The sequence below is a fragment of the Lutra lutra genome, chromosome 2, assembly GCF_902655055.1.
Source record: "Lutra lutra chromosome 2, mLutLut1.2, whole genome shotgun sequence".
Classification (NCBI taxonomy): domain Eukaryota; kingdom Metazoa; phylum Chordata; class Mammalia; order Carnivora; family Mustelidae; genus Lutra; species Lutra lutra.
This window is the reverse complement of record NC_062279.1, coordinates 38,899,776-38,913,947: the sequence shown is the minus strand read 5'-3', so window position 1 is coordinate 38,913,947 and position 14,172 is coordinate 38,899,776. Positions and strand designations below refer to the sequence as shown.

At 47.0% G+C, this 14,172-nt stretch overlaps 2 protein-coding genes across 7 annotated transcripts in view; both read right to left on the bottom strand.

Moving 5' to 3' along the window:
• Positions 1-4,592, bottom strand: part of GPAT4 (glycerol-3-phosphate acyltransferase 4) — a 35,484-nt gene extending 30,892 nt beyond the window's left edge. The window contains exon 1 of the mRNA XM_047717176.1: positions 4,434-4,592. The gene's annotated coding sequence lies outside the window, so the exon portion shown is untranslated. The remainder of the gene's footprint in view (positions 1-4,433) is intronic.
• A 3,053-nt stretch (positions 4,593-7,645) lies between these two features.
• On the bottom strand, positions 7,646-12,833 carry LOC125092790 (uncharacterized). 6 transcript variants are annotated; one of them, XR_007125067.1, is made up of 5 exons: positions 12,692-12,833; positions 12,004-12,460; positions 11,430-11,545; positions 9,515-9,613; positions 7,646-8,659 (listed from the first exon to the last, which is right to left on the bottom strand). XR_007125067.1 is itself a non-coding variant. In XM_047717179.1 (4 exons), the coding sequence occupies exons 2-4, from the start codon at positions 12,419-12,421 to the stop codon at positions 9,611-9,613; spliced, it is 537 nt and encodes a 178-aa protein (XP_047573135.1). In that variant the 5' UTR covers positions 12,422-12,460; positions 12,692-12,833; the 3' UTR covers positions 7,646-9,610. The 6 variants fall into 6 exon arrangements, 2 of the variants coding, with proteins under 2 accessions (XP_047573135.1, XP_047573134.1); XR_007125066.1 differs by having other exon boundaries at positions 7,646-8,549; XM_047717179.1 differs by having other exon boundaries at positions 7,646-9,613.
• Positions 12,834-14,172: the final 1,339 nt, after the last annotated feature.

Genomic DNA, 14,172 nt, shown 5'->3' with positions numbered 1-14,172 from the left:
CTTAGGTCGTGATCTCAGGGTCCTGGGATCGAGTCCCACATCGGGCTCTCTGCTCAGCAGGGAGCCTGCCTCCTCCTCCTCCTCTCTCTGCCTGCCTCTCTGCCTACTTGTGATCTGTCAAATAAACAACAACAACAAAAAATCTTTAAAAAAATAAATAAATAAATAAAATAAAAGTGGCTCTTACATGGGATGCCTGGGTGGCTCAGCTGGTTAAGCGTCTGCCTTCAGCTCAGGTCATGGTCCCACCATTCTGGGATCCAGTCCCACCATCAGGCTCCTTGCTCAGCAAGGAACCGACTTCTTTCTCTGCCTGCCACTCCCTCTGCTTGTGCCCATGCAAGCACTTGCGTGTGCTCTCTCTCTCTCTGACAAATAAATAAAATCTTTCAGGAAAAGAAATTTTTTTTAAAAAGTAGCTATTACAAAATGTAAAATTATATATACGAAGTGTTCTCTATTTCTATTAGTTAACACTGATCAAATATGTTTATTTTTTATTTATTTATTTTTAAATATTTTATTTGACCGAGAGACACAGCGAGAGAGGGAACACAAGCAGGGGGAGCGGGACAGGGAGAAGCAAGCTTCCCACTGAGCAGAGAGCCCAATGCAGGGCTCCAATTCCAGGACCCTGGGATCATGACCTGAGCTGAAGGCAGCTGCTTAAAGATGGAGCCACCCAGGCGTCCCTATTTATTTTTATTAAATAGGCTCCACACCCAGAGCAGAGCCCAATGCAGGGTTCAAACTCAGGATCCCGAGATCAAGAGTCGGATGCTTAACCAACTAAGCCACCCAGGCGCCCCAGATCTGAAACGTTTAAAGAAGACCCTGAAAATAAAATATGTGCATAAATAACATAAACATAAATATTTTTTCCCTCCCCATTCCTCTGCTGTGTCAAGAAAATGGTCCCATAGAGGAGCTTAGAATTGGAACTCAGGAGTCTCCTTAGCTAAGAGCTCAAGCACAAATTTGTTACTACCTGGTCTGTACGTCATTCAGCTTCCCTGGATTTCAATTTCCTCACCAGTTTTTTTGGAATTTTAATTCAAAAGGTCAACAAAAACTTATTATGTTCCTCCTTTTTACAAAGCATCATTCTAATACTGCAGATCTTGGGCTTATAGTTTAAAAGGAGGTGCAATGCACACTCAAAGAGTGCCCAAAGAAACAAGACAAGGCCGTGACTGGGTGGCAGGTGCATGGGTATGCATATTTTAAAGGAGAGAGAGTACCCTTAAAGGAGTTAGGAAAAACTGCAAGCTTTAGAACATTCCTACAAATTCTAAAATTCAGTGCTTTTTAAAAAAAGCGTTCTTCAAGCTATCCTAAGTATTCTGTACTTTAGTGATACATGGAATTGATGATATTTGATCAAGTCCTCCCTTGAGCACAATGATATAGAAAGAAGTAAATGGGGGCACCTGGGTAGCTCAGTCGGTTAAGTGACTGACTCTTGATTTAGGCTCAGGTCATGATCTCAGGGTGCTGGGATCGAGCCCCATGTCGGGCTCCAGATTTGGTACGGAGTCTGCTTATGATTCTCTCTCCCCCTCTCCCTTTGCCCTTCTCCCTGATCATGCTTCCTATCTCTCTCTAAAATAAATAAATAAAAGCTTAAAAAAAAAAAAAAAAGAAAGAAAGAAGTAAATGCCAAGCCATAATGAGGTTCTACTTTACTTGAAGAAACAATTTTGTAGTACAGTTCAATCAGGATCAGACAATCTCTGGCTTCTATCTCCAGAAAGATTTTTAATAAAAGGTAACATTTTGTGATGTTCATAGAGTATGAGAAGTGGTTTATTCTTCAGCAGAAACTAATTACGAGGCTAGAATCCTAGCTAACCACTGCACTCTTTCTGATACCACAAACACACACCCACACTAGGGGCACCCGGGTGACTTAGTCGGTTAAGTGCTGACTCTTCATTTTTGGCTCAGGTCATGATCTCAGGGTCCTGACTGTAAGGCTCTGCACTTTGTGTGGAGCCTGCTTAAGATTCTTTCCCTCCCCCTCCCTCTTCCATCTCCCTACCCTCCCTCTCTAAAAAAAACAAATAAAAACAAAAACCCCACAAAACCCACACAAAAACATAAAAGTTCTCCCTGCATCCGTATCTTAGGGTAATGATTTACCAAGACACCCCGATGTTGTTCCCTCAGCACTTAGTTTCATAAGCTGAATGCATGTGACGACCACTGTATTTAAATCACAAGCTAACAAAAGTAAATCTTGAAAATAATTTATAAACACTATGTCACATCATATAAACGCAACTTAAAAGCAAACTCAATGAACTCTATATACAGAGATTCCTTTGGTCACAGTATTCCTTGGAGGTAAAATATCCTCTCCAATTTTAAGGGTGAAGACTGAGGTACAAGTACTGAATTTACCCATCTTTCCTGAGATAAGGAAACTTCACAGCACAAAGTGTGCTAAGAAATACATACTATAGTTTTGTTAAAAACGAAAACAAAAAGAAAAAGAAAAGAAAGCAAACACCTAATCCATGTTACATCTAGCTGAGGATTTTTATCTTTTAATGTCAAGAAAGTATGTTTCATAGAAAGATTCTATTGTTCTGCTATCAAGAGCAAAACCAGGAGTGTATGCCAAATCATTCATTTCCCTTAGCTGCTCCTTCTGAAATAGCTGTGAATGTTATCAACATCTTTTAAAGTTTGTAATTATTCTCAGCTGGTATTCCCCTTCTAAGGTCACACTTTTCCCATGTTTACTAAAACTGTGATTAGAATTTCTCATTTGTCCCATATCTGACATAAGAAATATTTTAAGACATATCCCCTAGTTTCATTATTCCAGAAATTGATGGAAAAGTTCCTATTAACCCATCCAAACCTTTCATTGTTATAACCCTTCCACACATTTCCCTTTCCTGAAAGAAACAACATAAAGGCAGTATTAGGAGAAAGAAGACTGAATATGGAGTTGGGAAAGGTTTCCAGCCTCAGTTGGACTCTTATTCCTAGTTGATCTGGACAAGTCACCGAACCATTAGGACCCTGAGGGTGCATCAAAAGTGAAAAAGAAAGATGACCTGCAAGTTCTCATTCACATCTGATAGACTTTTTCTTTCAACCTGTCCTCCAGCACCTTGATCATTTTAGGTGCTCTCTTCTGGCCCTTCTCCAATGCTACTACGTATTTTTAAAGAAATTCGAATAGTAGACTTTGTCCCAAAAAAGTACGTTATGACTTTATAGAACAGTACGATTTTTATTTTGAATCTCAAGCAACTGTTGACATGAAGGATTTATCCCAGAGCTTAGGAGAGGGGGAAATGGATGGGACAGGCTTAACCTGAAAATCAGTCGTTGAGGCTGGATGCTGGCTACATGGTGGCTTACTATTTTATCTCTTTTTGTATATCTGAAAGTCTCCATAATACAAAGTTGGCAGAAAGGGAAAAAAAAAAAAAAAACCCACTATCAAGTGAGAAGAGAATACCAGACTGGCATTTATGACAGGACTCCTTTCTACAGTCTCTGGCACAGGGATAACCGCTTTCCCACCATTTCCCTTGGGTTGAGACAGTGTCTACAGGAGATGAAACTGAGCAGAGGCACGCAGAGTTCAGTCAAAATTAAGGAAAATGAACCAAAAAGGAAATGCTCTCAAGGAGGTTATCGCTGGGAAGATCCGTGGCCCTGCCGGCAGGAGCGGTGCAGTATGGAGCTTATTTCTAGAGCGATACCATGTGTTCCGCGGAGTCTATTTTCCCTAACTTCGAAACTGCGAAAGTTAAAACCCTACATGAACCGGAAAGGAGAATATCAACAAGACCCTCTGGAAGGACGCCTTGCAGGGCGCGGTATCGAAACGGGAAGGCGAAAGATTTCGGGGTTAAATTCAAGAAAGAAAAATGGGTTCCTCTGGAGAAGCAGCGAGGCCCATCTACATCCCAGGGAAGCCGAAGGACAGAAATTAATTACAGGTGAAGCACCTCCTCGTGATCCCCGGTGCTCCCACGGCCGTCCCAAGCTCCCCGCCTCCACGCTCGGGGACGACGGGCGGCTGAGCACCAGGGATGCGGGAGAAGCGCGGGGCGCCCAACCGGCGCGGGGCCAGACGGAGCAGGGAGTGGCAGGAGCCGCCCGGCACCGGCCTCCGGGAGTGCGGGGCGCGGGGCTCCGGCCGCTGCAGCGGGACCGGAGCGCAGAGCGGCTAACGCTCGCCGGGGAGGGGCGCGGACGGTTCCACTGCGGCCGAGGGGCGGACCGCTCCGACAGGCCGGGAAACCCCGGGAAGCGGAGATGGTGTCTCCTGACGCCGGAGCGGCGTAGGGAGGGGGTTCCCAGCCCGCAGGCCGCTCGCGGGGTGCCTGGCCCCGAACCCCCCGGCCCGCAGTCGGCTCCCCTGGGGCCAGTGACCTTCAGGCCGGCGGGAACCCGGTCATACTCACCGGCCGTAAGGCTCTGAATCTCCCAATCCCTCCGCGGACGATCCCTCCCGCCCGTGGTCGCCGCCGCCGGCCGAGGCGTGCGTAAAGACGTGCGCGCGCCCGCCCTTTGTCTACGCCGCTTTGACGTGACCCCTCGCGTCCCATCCCCACCCCTCCCGCCGTTTAATCTCTAGCCCGGCGCCGGGCGCGCGCCGGGTGGGGACCCCCCCCACTTTCCCCGAGGGGCGGGGCGCCGCGTCACCTGCCCACGGTCGGACGCGCCTAGGACGGACCGAGGCGCCCCCTGGCGGGCGAGGAACCGTTACCTCGGGCAGGCGGGGCGCCGCAGAGGCTGATACTGTCCTTCCAGGGCCCTGGGCCCCTGCCCCTCACCGTGGCGCGCGTTCCCGGGGATTCCCGCTCTGATAAGGGGGGCGCTCCCTAAAGAGGGGTCTCCACGTTTCTGAGCTGTGCCCGGGCCCGAATACTGGTTACTTCCCCCAGCGTACACTCGTGTAGGTTCTAGAGAGGGTGAGATCAGTCCGGATCAGCGAGAAAGGCTTAAGTCCCTATATTATCTTGTCATCTTGGGGCAGTTGTGAGTACGCAGCGAGATACAGTTCTGCACGTAAAGAACCTAGCTCAAGGCCTGGCACGTTCAAGAAACATTAGCTGCCATCACATCGCCGTCGCTGACACCACCGTCACCACCATCTTCGAAACCACCGTCACCATCCCCGAGTCTCATTGGTCTTGCTAATGAAGCCAGGGAGTGCTAGGGGTTTGTGTACCTCCGTGTTCCCTCCCAGCTGGAACTTTCCAATGTCCACCTCAACTCGGAAGGGATCTCTGCTAAAGTCCAGCTGGCGTCTGCCGGAGTTTGCCTGTGTATTTCTCACCAGCACTTCAGACTTCAAATGCCTAACCCAAGAACCCAAGTTTATCATCTTCCCTCAAATGGATTCTCCTTAGGAAAAAAATCAGCCCTTCCCCTTGTTCTCAAAAGACATTTTTACCTCCAATACCAAGCCTTCCCACCCAACCCCCAGTTTATTCTGCGTGCTAGTGTCAGATTGCCATTCCATGCTAAATAACTTGATAATAAATCTTCAGGGTAAGGTCCACATTCTTAGACCTCAAAATCTAACTATAAGAATGATGGCTCTGGGGGCGCCTGGGTGGCTCAGTGGGTTAAGCTTCTGCCTTCAACTCAGGTCCTGATCTCAGGGGCCTGGGATCCAGCCCCACATCGGGCTCTCTGCTGGGCAGGGAGCCTGCTTCCCTGTCTCTCTGCCTGCCTCTCTGCCTACTTATGATCCCTCTCTGTGTGTCAAATAAAATCTTAAAAAGAAAAAAGAATGATGGCTCTGTTCCAGAGCACTGGGCCACTCATCCCTACTCATCACCACACCTGCTTGGGACTTACCCCATATTTTAAGCTCAATCATTTATTCATTTAACAAATCTTCACGGAGTCCTTCCCATGTGGCCAGTTTTTGCCATTGTCCCAATGACAATACAAAGTTGAATAATGCATGGCCATGGGAAATCTTCAACTAGATTAAATTCCATAAAGGAAAGTGGACATCGTACATTTTTATGTCCTACTCAGTGCTAGGGCTAGAGTTTTGAAGTGGTCACCACCATCTTAAATGCTTTTTGGATTTGGATATCTGGTCTCCTTTCCTGCTGCTCTGCTTTTGTGTATTCGTGTTTACATTTTCTTTTCTTTTTTAAGATTTATTTATTTGTTTGACATACAGAGATCTCAAGTCCGCAGAGAGGGGGCAGGAGGCAGGCTTCCCGCTGAGCAGAGAGCTGGATGTGGGGCTTGATCCCAGGACCCAGAGATCATGACCTGAGCCGAAGGCAGAGACTTAACCCCCTGAGCCACCCAGGCTCCCCGTGTTTACATTTTCTTACAATTCTCACCATATATTACCATTCTTTCCGGACGATAATTTTGAAATTAAAAGATGTTTCACACATTTTAGAGACTCAACACAAATGACACTAATTGATTCTTTGCCCAGCCAAATAGTAGACTCAGTTGTTGGATATAAACACACACACACACACACGCACACTCCTTGATGCATTCTCTAAACTTCTTTAGTGCAGGAAGGCAATCGAACTTCCTTTTGAAGAGGGAGCCAGAATGGTTCCCTCTGGCTCCAGAATTTTGTTTGCAAAGGTCAATGATCTGGGCACATTGGTGTCATATCCACTTCTAGGCAGAGAAATACAAGCAGGAGAGATAAGATGAGTAAGTAATGCTTAAAAAGTTAGACACAAAGTACGTTTATATAGCCCACTGCCTACATATAGCACAACTAGTCTTACCTTCAATGTGGAATTCCTTGTCACTCTGAATTTGGACTGTCTTTAGATTGTTGTTGAGATATTCCCACATTTTAGAATGAAAATGCTCTTTTAATACAAAAACTGTGGGAGTAATCTTAAAAACCTGATGAAGGATAGTGATTAAGAAAGGGGGATCTTGGGACACCTGGCTGGCTTATTTGGTCAAGGGTCTGGCTCTTAATCTGAGCTCAGGTTATAATCTCCGGGTCATGAGATGGAGCCCCGCCTGAGCACAGCAATCAGCAGGAGTCTGCTTGAGATTCTCTCTCTCCCTCTGCCCCTCCCCCACCAAACCCTGTGCATGCACACACTCTCTCTCAAAGAAATAAATAAATCTTTTAAAATAAATAAATAAATGTAAAAAGGGGATCACAGTGTTGACAACCCCCCACTTTGAGCTAATTTCCCAAAATGTGCCTCCTGTAATCATTGTTTTTGCTGTGTGTATGGCAAATGGTGCTATGAACCTGGGAAGATATTCCTTTTAAAAGATACTCCCTCCCCCAGTAGAATAATCCCATAAGTGTGCTGCATAACTTCCCTGTCTTCCACAGATATCTCTTCATGTGTAAAGTCTTTGACATTAAGAGGTGAACCACAACTATTCATTGAACAACTATCAAGACCAATGTTCATTTCTAAGTACCAAGAGAAAAAGACAAATTAAGCAAAGGTGTATTCTTTTAATTTTATTTTTATTTTTTAAGGATTTTATTTATTTATTTGGCAGAGAGTACGAGCAGGGGTAGGGACAGAGGGAGAGGAAGAAGCAGACACCCCCACTGAGCAGGGAGCTCTAGATGGGGCTCTATACCAGGACCCTGGGATCATGACCCAAGCTGAAGGCAGATACTTAACTGACAGCCACCTAGGCATCCCAAGCTATGTTCTTTATAACAATTTTTTTTAATTTTGGTAAAATATACATAAAATTTACCATCTTAACCATTTCTAAGTGTACCGTTCAGTAGTGTTAAGTATATTCACATTATTATGTGATCAATCTTTACAAGTTTTCATCTTGAAAAACAAAAACTTGTACCCATTAAACAAAAACTACCCATTCCCTCTCCCCTAGCCCTAGGCAACCACCATTCTACTTCTGTTTTGGAGTTTAATTACTCATACCTCTTTCATCTAGTGAAATCATGGAATATTTGTCTTTTCAGGGCTGGTATATTTCACTTAGCCTAATGCCTTCCAGGTTCATCCATGTTGTAAGGCGTCAGCATTTCCTTCCTCCTGAAGGCTGAATACTGTCGTGCTGTAAGTGTACGCCATGTTTACTTTACCCACTCATCCCCTGATGTGCATCGGAGTTGTTTCCACCTGTCGGTTGTTATGAATAATGCAGCTGCAAACATGAATATGCAAATATCTGAGCTGCTGCCTTCAATTCTTTTGGATCTATTCCCCAAAGTGGGATTGCCAGATCATGTTGTAATTCTGTATTTAATTTGGGGGGAACCACCATTTGTGATGCTCTTCTTTGATGTAGGAGTCTGAAGTTGGGAGGAGAGCTCCAGTGATTTAAATCTGAGAGTCATCAGAATATGGCTGATACACGTGTTGGGTCAGATCAATACAAGCACACTCTGACTTAAGAAGCAGAGACGTTGTGGTTGAGAGCAAACTGAAGAAGGCAGGTTTTCTGACTGCATCCACATGGTGGTCCTCAACTTGAAAATTCACAGACCCAAATTTGTCAATTCACAGCAAGATGATTCTCTGTTTCTGGGGACTGATTTGTAGTAATCAAATCTGCAGGAGACACTGATAAAGGGGGCTTTTGAAAAAATTAAATTAGGTGGATAATTGAAAATGCAAAATTAACTGGAATACTAGAATCCGTTAGTCAGTTCATACCCTTATGGCAATGTCTCCTTGGGAAGGCAAATCAACATCAATACGTTGATGATAAAATTAGAAAAAAAAGGAAAGAAAGAAAGAAAGAGAAGGAAAGGAAAGGAAATATTTAACTCTAAAGAATCTGGCAATTTGATATACCCCAGGAGTTGTGCTTGTGTGGGGTTCTACCTGCCAAACAACCAAAAACATCTGGCTGAGCAGAATGTCCTCTTGGATGAATACGGCCCTCCCCTCCTCTTTGCCCAGCTCTCTATTTTCCAAAATTCACTCCTGTCTGCCATTATCACCCCCATTAACACAATGGCTGCCTTTCTGGGATCCTCAGGGGAAGAAAAGGGAAGTTTCCAATTAGTGTAACAACAATTCAAGTCTTGTGGAAATCACATATATAAGTAAGTCTACTTAAACTAATTGAAATGTAATTTTGGCAAACACCTACTCATTTTTTAGGCACTCACTTCGGGGGCGGGGATCAACTCCAATAAGACATTTTCTCTGATTTCTTCTTAAGTGCTCATTCACTCTTTATTGTTTTTCTTCTTCTTCCCCCCCCCCTTTTTTTCTCCTCTCCATGTGTCTCTCACATTATTTTTATCATCTATATGTATGGCTCCTTTCACCACACTGTGAATTTTGTTTTATTCATCTTTCTAGCCCCAATAGTTAACATGATGTCTGGCACATCATGGTTGCTCAGAAAATATTTGTTGAATGACTTAAAACTACATGATGACTACCAGAAACTTGACAAAGTATGCATGTTTTAATAAAGTCATGAATGAACTAGTACCTAATGCATGAAATTTGGTAGACAATACAGGGCGTGTGGGGGAAAGACAGTAAAAGGGGTCACAGAATGGAAAAATTACCTGCATAGGAAAGGTCGTTATAAATTAAGCCAGCTTGTCTTAGTCTGACTTTTGAGAGGTCAAGAGTCCTGGGCCACTTTTGTTTTTCCGAGATTATCACTATAAAAGAGAAAAAAGAATTAGAGGATTACAACTGCGGCATACAGTTCATGTGTGTCTTTCCAAAATTTACAAACACTGTTATGCTATTTATAAACTAAGTCTTTATAAAAATATCAAATATTAATTCAATGATATACTTTGTGATCTGGCATTGAAACATGTGGAATTCAAAGCTGACTAAGGAGCAGCATCTCTTTTCAATCCTGTTAGCTCTCTCTGTGGTTGTAGGAGCACTCGCTGGAGATAATATCTTAAGTCTAGATTCCTCAACCCCCCCTAAACTGTGAGACCTGTCCTACATGGTCTTCCAAGACTTCCCATCTCCAGTGGTGGGCCCTGACCTCAACTTTGTTTTCTGAAAAGCTCATCAGGGAGATTGCAGAAGACCCTAGTCTCATGAGAACTGTATCACAACACATCCTAGGGGTAAGTCACTTTACAACTGACTGCTCATTTTTTCTGTTCATTCTTACCAGCTTTAATTTCGGAGACTGACCCCCAATCCTAACAGCATACCCTGTGGGGACTGCACACCCTATTCTCGATCATCTCTTAAGGAGTCAAGACTAGAGGGACGCCTGGATGGCTCAATGGGTTAAGCCTCTGCCTTCTGCTCAGGTCCTGATCTCAGGGTCCTGGGATCGAGCCCCACATGGGACTCTCTGCTCAGCGGGGAGCCTGCGTCGCTCTCTCTCTCTCTCTCTCTGCCTGCCTCTGCCTACTTGTGATCTCTCTCGCTGTCAAATAAATAAATAAAATCTTAAAAAAAAAAAAAGGAGTCAAGACTAGAAGCTCCAGGTGGGGGATGGGGAGGAAACAGTGGAGGTACTGTAGGATCCCTTATCAGATGAGGAAGCTGCAGCTGGAAGCTTGCATGGTAGACTCCTATCTTTGCCCTGTTAACCACCTGAGTGTCTTACCACAGAGCGAGTGACCCAGGGGTAGGCCCTCTAAGGGACAAAAATAAATAAATAAATAAAGCAAATGTTGCTTGCTCAACAAAGTTAGCCCAAGAAGTCAAGGATCGGAGGAGATAAAGATTTCAAAAAACAAAACAAAACACTTATGTTAAAAATTTGTCATCTAATGAACGAGAATCTGAGAGAATGAAACAACCTCTGAAAAGAGGTTAAAATCTTCCAAAGACCAAGGGTCTCAGAATATTATATATTGAATACTCCTGCATGATTTGAACCCAAATGTCTTGAGTGTCCCAGGTGTGGCCAGCCTGTGGGCCAGCAATGTACATGGTGGGGACTGTCCCAGGCTTCCCAGGGCCTGAGGGGAGTAAACAGTTCAATAAGCAGTTTCAGTCAGTTTAATACAAGATAATTGTATTTATGGGGGGATAAATACAAGAGGGAAAGTGTATGGGGGAGGGACAGGGAACTAGGAACCAAGGTCTGGCTTCTGGGTCTAGGTAAATTACACTTCAAAGAATGTTCTAAGCGGTTAAAAATGCTTGTTTTTAAAGTACATTTATTTTAAGGTAGAGTTTTCCCAGACTCTTACTGGCTGGAAGAGGGGGAAGGGGTCTGGTGTTGGTAGATGATACAAGATGAACTCCTGAAGATGCTTTAATTTATTTATTTGTGATTTATTTATGGGCACACATTGAAGAGGCAAGACGATTTTGAGTTACCAGAAAACTAGCCCTTTCAGGATAGAGAGGAAGGTAAAAGAGTACATTTCTGTGCTGCATCTTTATCTTCGAGGTAAGGAACTCCTCCTGACCTCTCCCACTCACCCACCCGCCCTGGGAGACCCTCTCTGCCAGGCCTTTTACAGAATTACATGTAAAAACTTTATTTACGGTCTTTCTGTTCCACATTCCCAAGGCTTCCTTCCCTGCGAAGGGTAAAGGGTGCCCTTCCGAGCATCTTCCGGAAGGAAATCTCATCCATTCGGTCAGGAAGTGAGCCTGTCCCCCTAGAAAGAAGAACGCGAGGCATTCAAGGGTAGGGGCCCGAGAAGAGGGGCGCGGCTGGAGTTGCCTCCATGCCGATTCCCCCCGCCCCGCCCCCAGTGTGAATTCGCGGGTACAAACAGTCTGGGTGAAGCTCCTGGAGAGAGAGGAAACACGCACCACCTGGGCAAGAAAATCAAGCTCTGCCTGTGCAGAAAAAGTCATTGCACAGGGGCGCAGCGGGTGGGCCCTCAAGACCGTTCAGTTTCAGTCTGACGAGCGGGACTGTGAGCTGCGCACCACGCAAAGCCGCTGAGCACACCCTAAAGAGGAGCAGAGCCGGATGGCGTCCCCAGGGCGCGGGACTCTAGGTGGCCTCGCCATCTGTAAGCCGAAGCTGTCAGTCTCGCCTTTGTAAGGACGGGAGGTGTGAACGCGGCGCTTCTTGGAACGAGGCGTGGGCATCAAAGGCGGTGCGCACCTGCAGGGCCTTCTGGAAAGCCAGAGTGCGCGCCCGCAGGGTGCCTCGCAGGGAGCCCTCTTGCCCCGCGCTCAGCTCGGGGCACCCTCTCCGGATCTGCCGGCGTCCCCGGAAACCCCGAGTCCCGCCCAGGTGCGGGGAGGCAGGGGGCGCAGGGGGATGGCGGTGGTGGGAGGCGCGGCAAGTTGGACGGGTGACACGAGCCCTCCTCGGAGTCTCTGCCCACAGCGTCCTCAAACATGTGCACAGATGTCAGCGAGAGCCCCTTGGTGTCTGCAAACACCACCTGCTTCTTGGGGCCCTGGGGGTTAGGAGGTCGTGCCAGGCAGGAGCGCGAGGGCCGCAGGGGCCGCAGCTGGGCTTGGCCGGATCGCGGGAGCTGCTGCGGGGGCCGGCTGTGGCCGAGGCAGAGGTGCATGGGGCGAGGCACAGGAGACAGGCCGGCAGCACTAGGAACCTTCAACAAGAAGGCAGGGACATTCTGAGGACGTGGGGGAAGGACCTGACATTCCCCGCGGGAGCCCAGCCTGCCCCTCTTCCCTGCCTCATCGCTGCACTCCTCCTCCCCTGGTGTCCCCTGCCCGCAAATGTCTGATGAAACTGGGTAAAAGGAAGTTACAGGCAAGCTTGGGCTGTGGGCCGGGCGCCACGGGGGAGCCAGTCGGTTCCCGAAGGCTGGAGCACTTACCCGCCGCGCTCCCGGTAGCTGCAGCTCCAGACGTCTGGGACCGCCCTTCCCAGCGGGAAGTACTTATGCGCTCCGGACCCCCAGCCGGCCAGCCGCTGCGGGACACTGGCCCCTGGAGGCGGCCAATCAGAAAGGCCTTTCGCGTCCGAACCGCTTGGGGAAGCGAAAGGATGTGACGAGAGTGTGACTCAGACTCTTTGCCGGGGGCCGCCAGAACTCCACCCCTGACCAGACAGCCCGAGGGGTCACTCTGGGGTTATCCATGGCTGTGGTCGAGGGCGAGGAGAGGCAGGGCGAGGACACGGGCCCAGGCTTCCAGGGAGGAGGTTTCCAGCGCACTGTGTCTGGTTTCCCCCAGGGAGACAAGACAGACTTTTCTCTGCCTCTTCCCTTGACAGAGTCTGCTTTGCCGCGCTTCCCTGTGCAGTGACCTGTTGCCCACTTTTTGGCTGCCCTTCTCTCCACCTCAGGGTTTCTTCCCAATCACGCTCGCCACTGCCTTCTTTCTGTGTTTCTGTTTCTGGGACGATTTATTACTCTGTACCCCTTGGTGTGTATGTGGGTGTGATCTAAAGAAGAGAGGAAGGTCACTGGGTGAGGCACTCATTGACCAATATCACTCCTATAGGGCCTGGGGCTTGGATCTCTGGTTCAGTCAGTTGTGGCCCGAGTGACAGGGTCACAGGCTACAAAGTCCCTCTATAAGGAATCCCACCAGGCAGGCGGGCATGGCACACCTGTGCCAGACATGATCAGATCAGATTGCCTCAGGGGCTGGACAACTTCCCCTGTGTTCTCACTTCCCCTGTGTTCTCACTTCTGGCATCCTTCTCCAGCCTCCTCTGCAGACCGCTGTATTCTCTCCATCCCTTCAATCTTTTTTTTTTTCAAAGATTTTATTTATTTACTTGACAGACAGAGATCACAAGTAGGCAGAGAGGCAGACGGAGGTGGGGGTCCTGGAACCGAGCCCCACATCAGGCTCTCTGCTCAGCAGGGAGCCTCCTTCCTCCACACCCCCTGCCTCTCTGCTTACTTGTGATCTGTGTCAAATAAAATCTTTTAAAAATAAAAAAAAAAACAGCAAGGAGGTAAAATTGTTAATTATATAGGGGTTTGGAGATTTTATTCTTACAAAAATGGCCTCAGAATGAATATGTATAAAGTCAATATGTATTTTACACTTAATACATACAGCAGTGAACATCATTTCGTATTATAAACGTGGCTCATTTTTCACCCATGGGGCATGGTATTCTAGCATTAGGGTCCACCATACTCTATCACACGCAGTTCGGTGATTCTAAATATTTTTAAAAGATTAATTTGTTTAATTTAGAGAGATAGAGCCCGAGTAGGAGCAGGGGAAGGGGCAGAGGGAGAGGGAAGAAGCGGACTGCCTACTGAGTGCAGAGCCTGAGGCGGGGCTCAATCCCACAGCCCGGAGATCATGACCTGAGCTGAAACCAAGAGTTGGATGC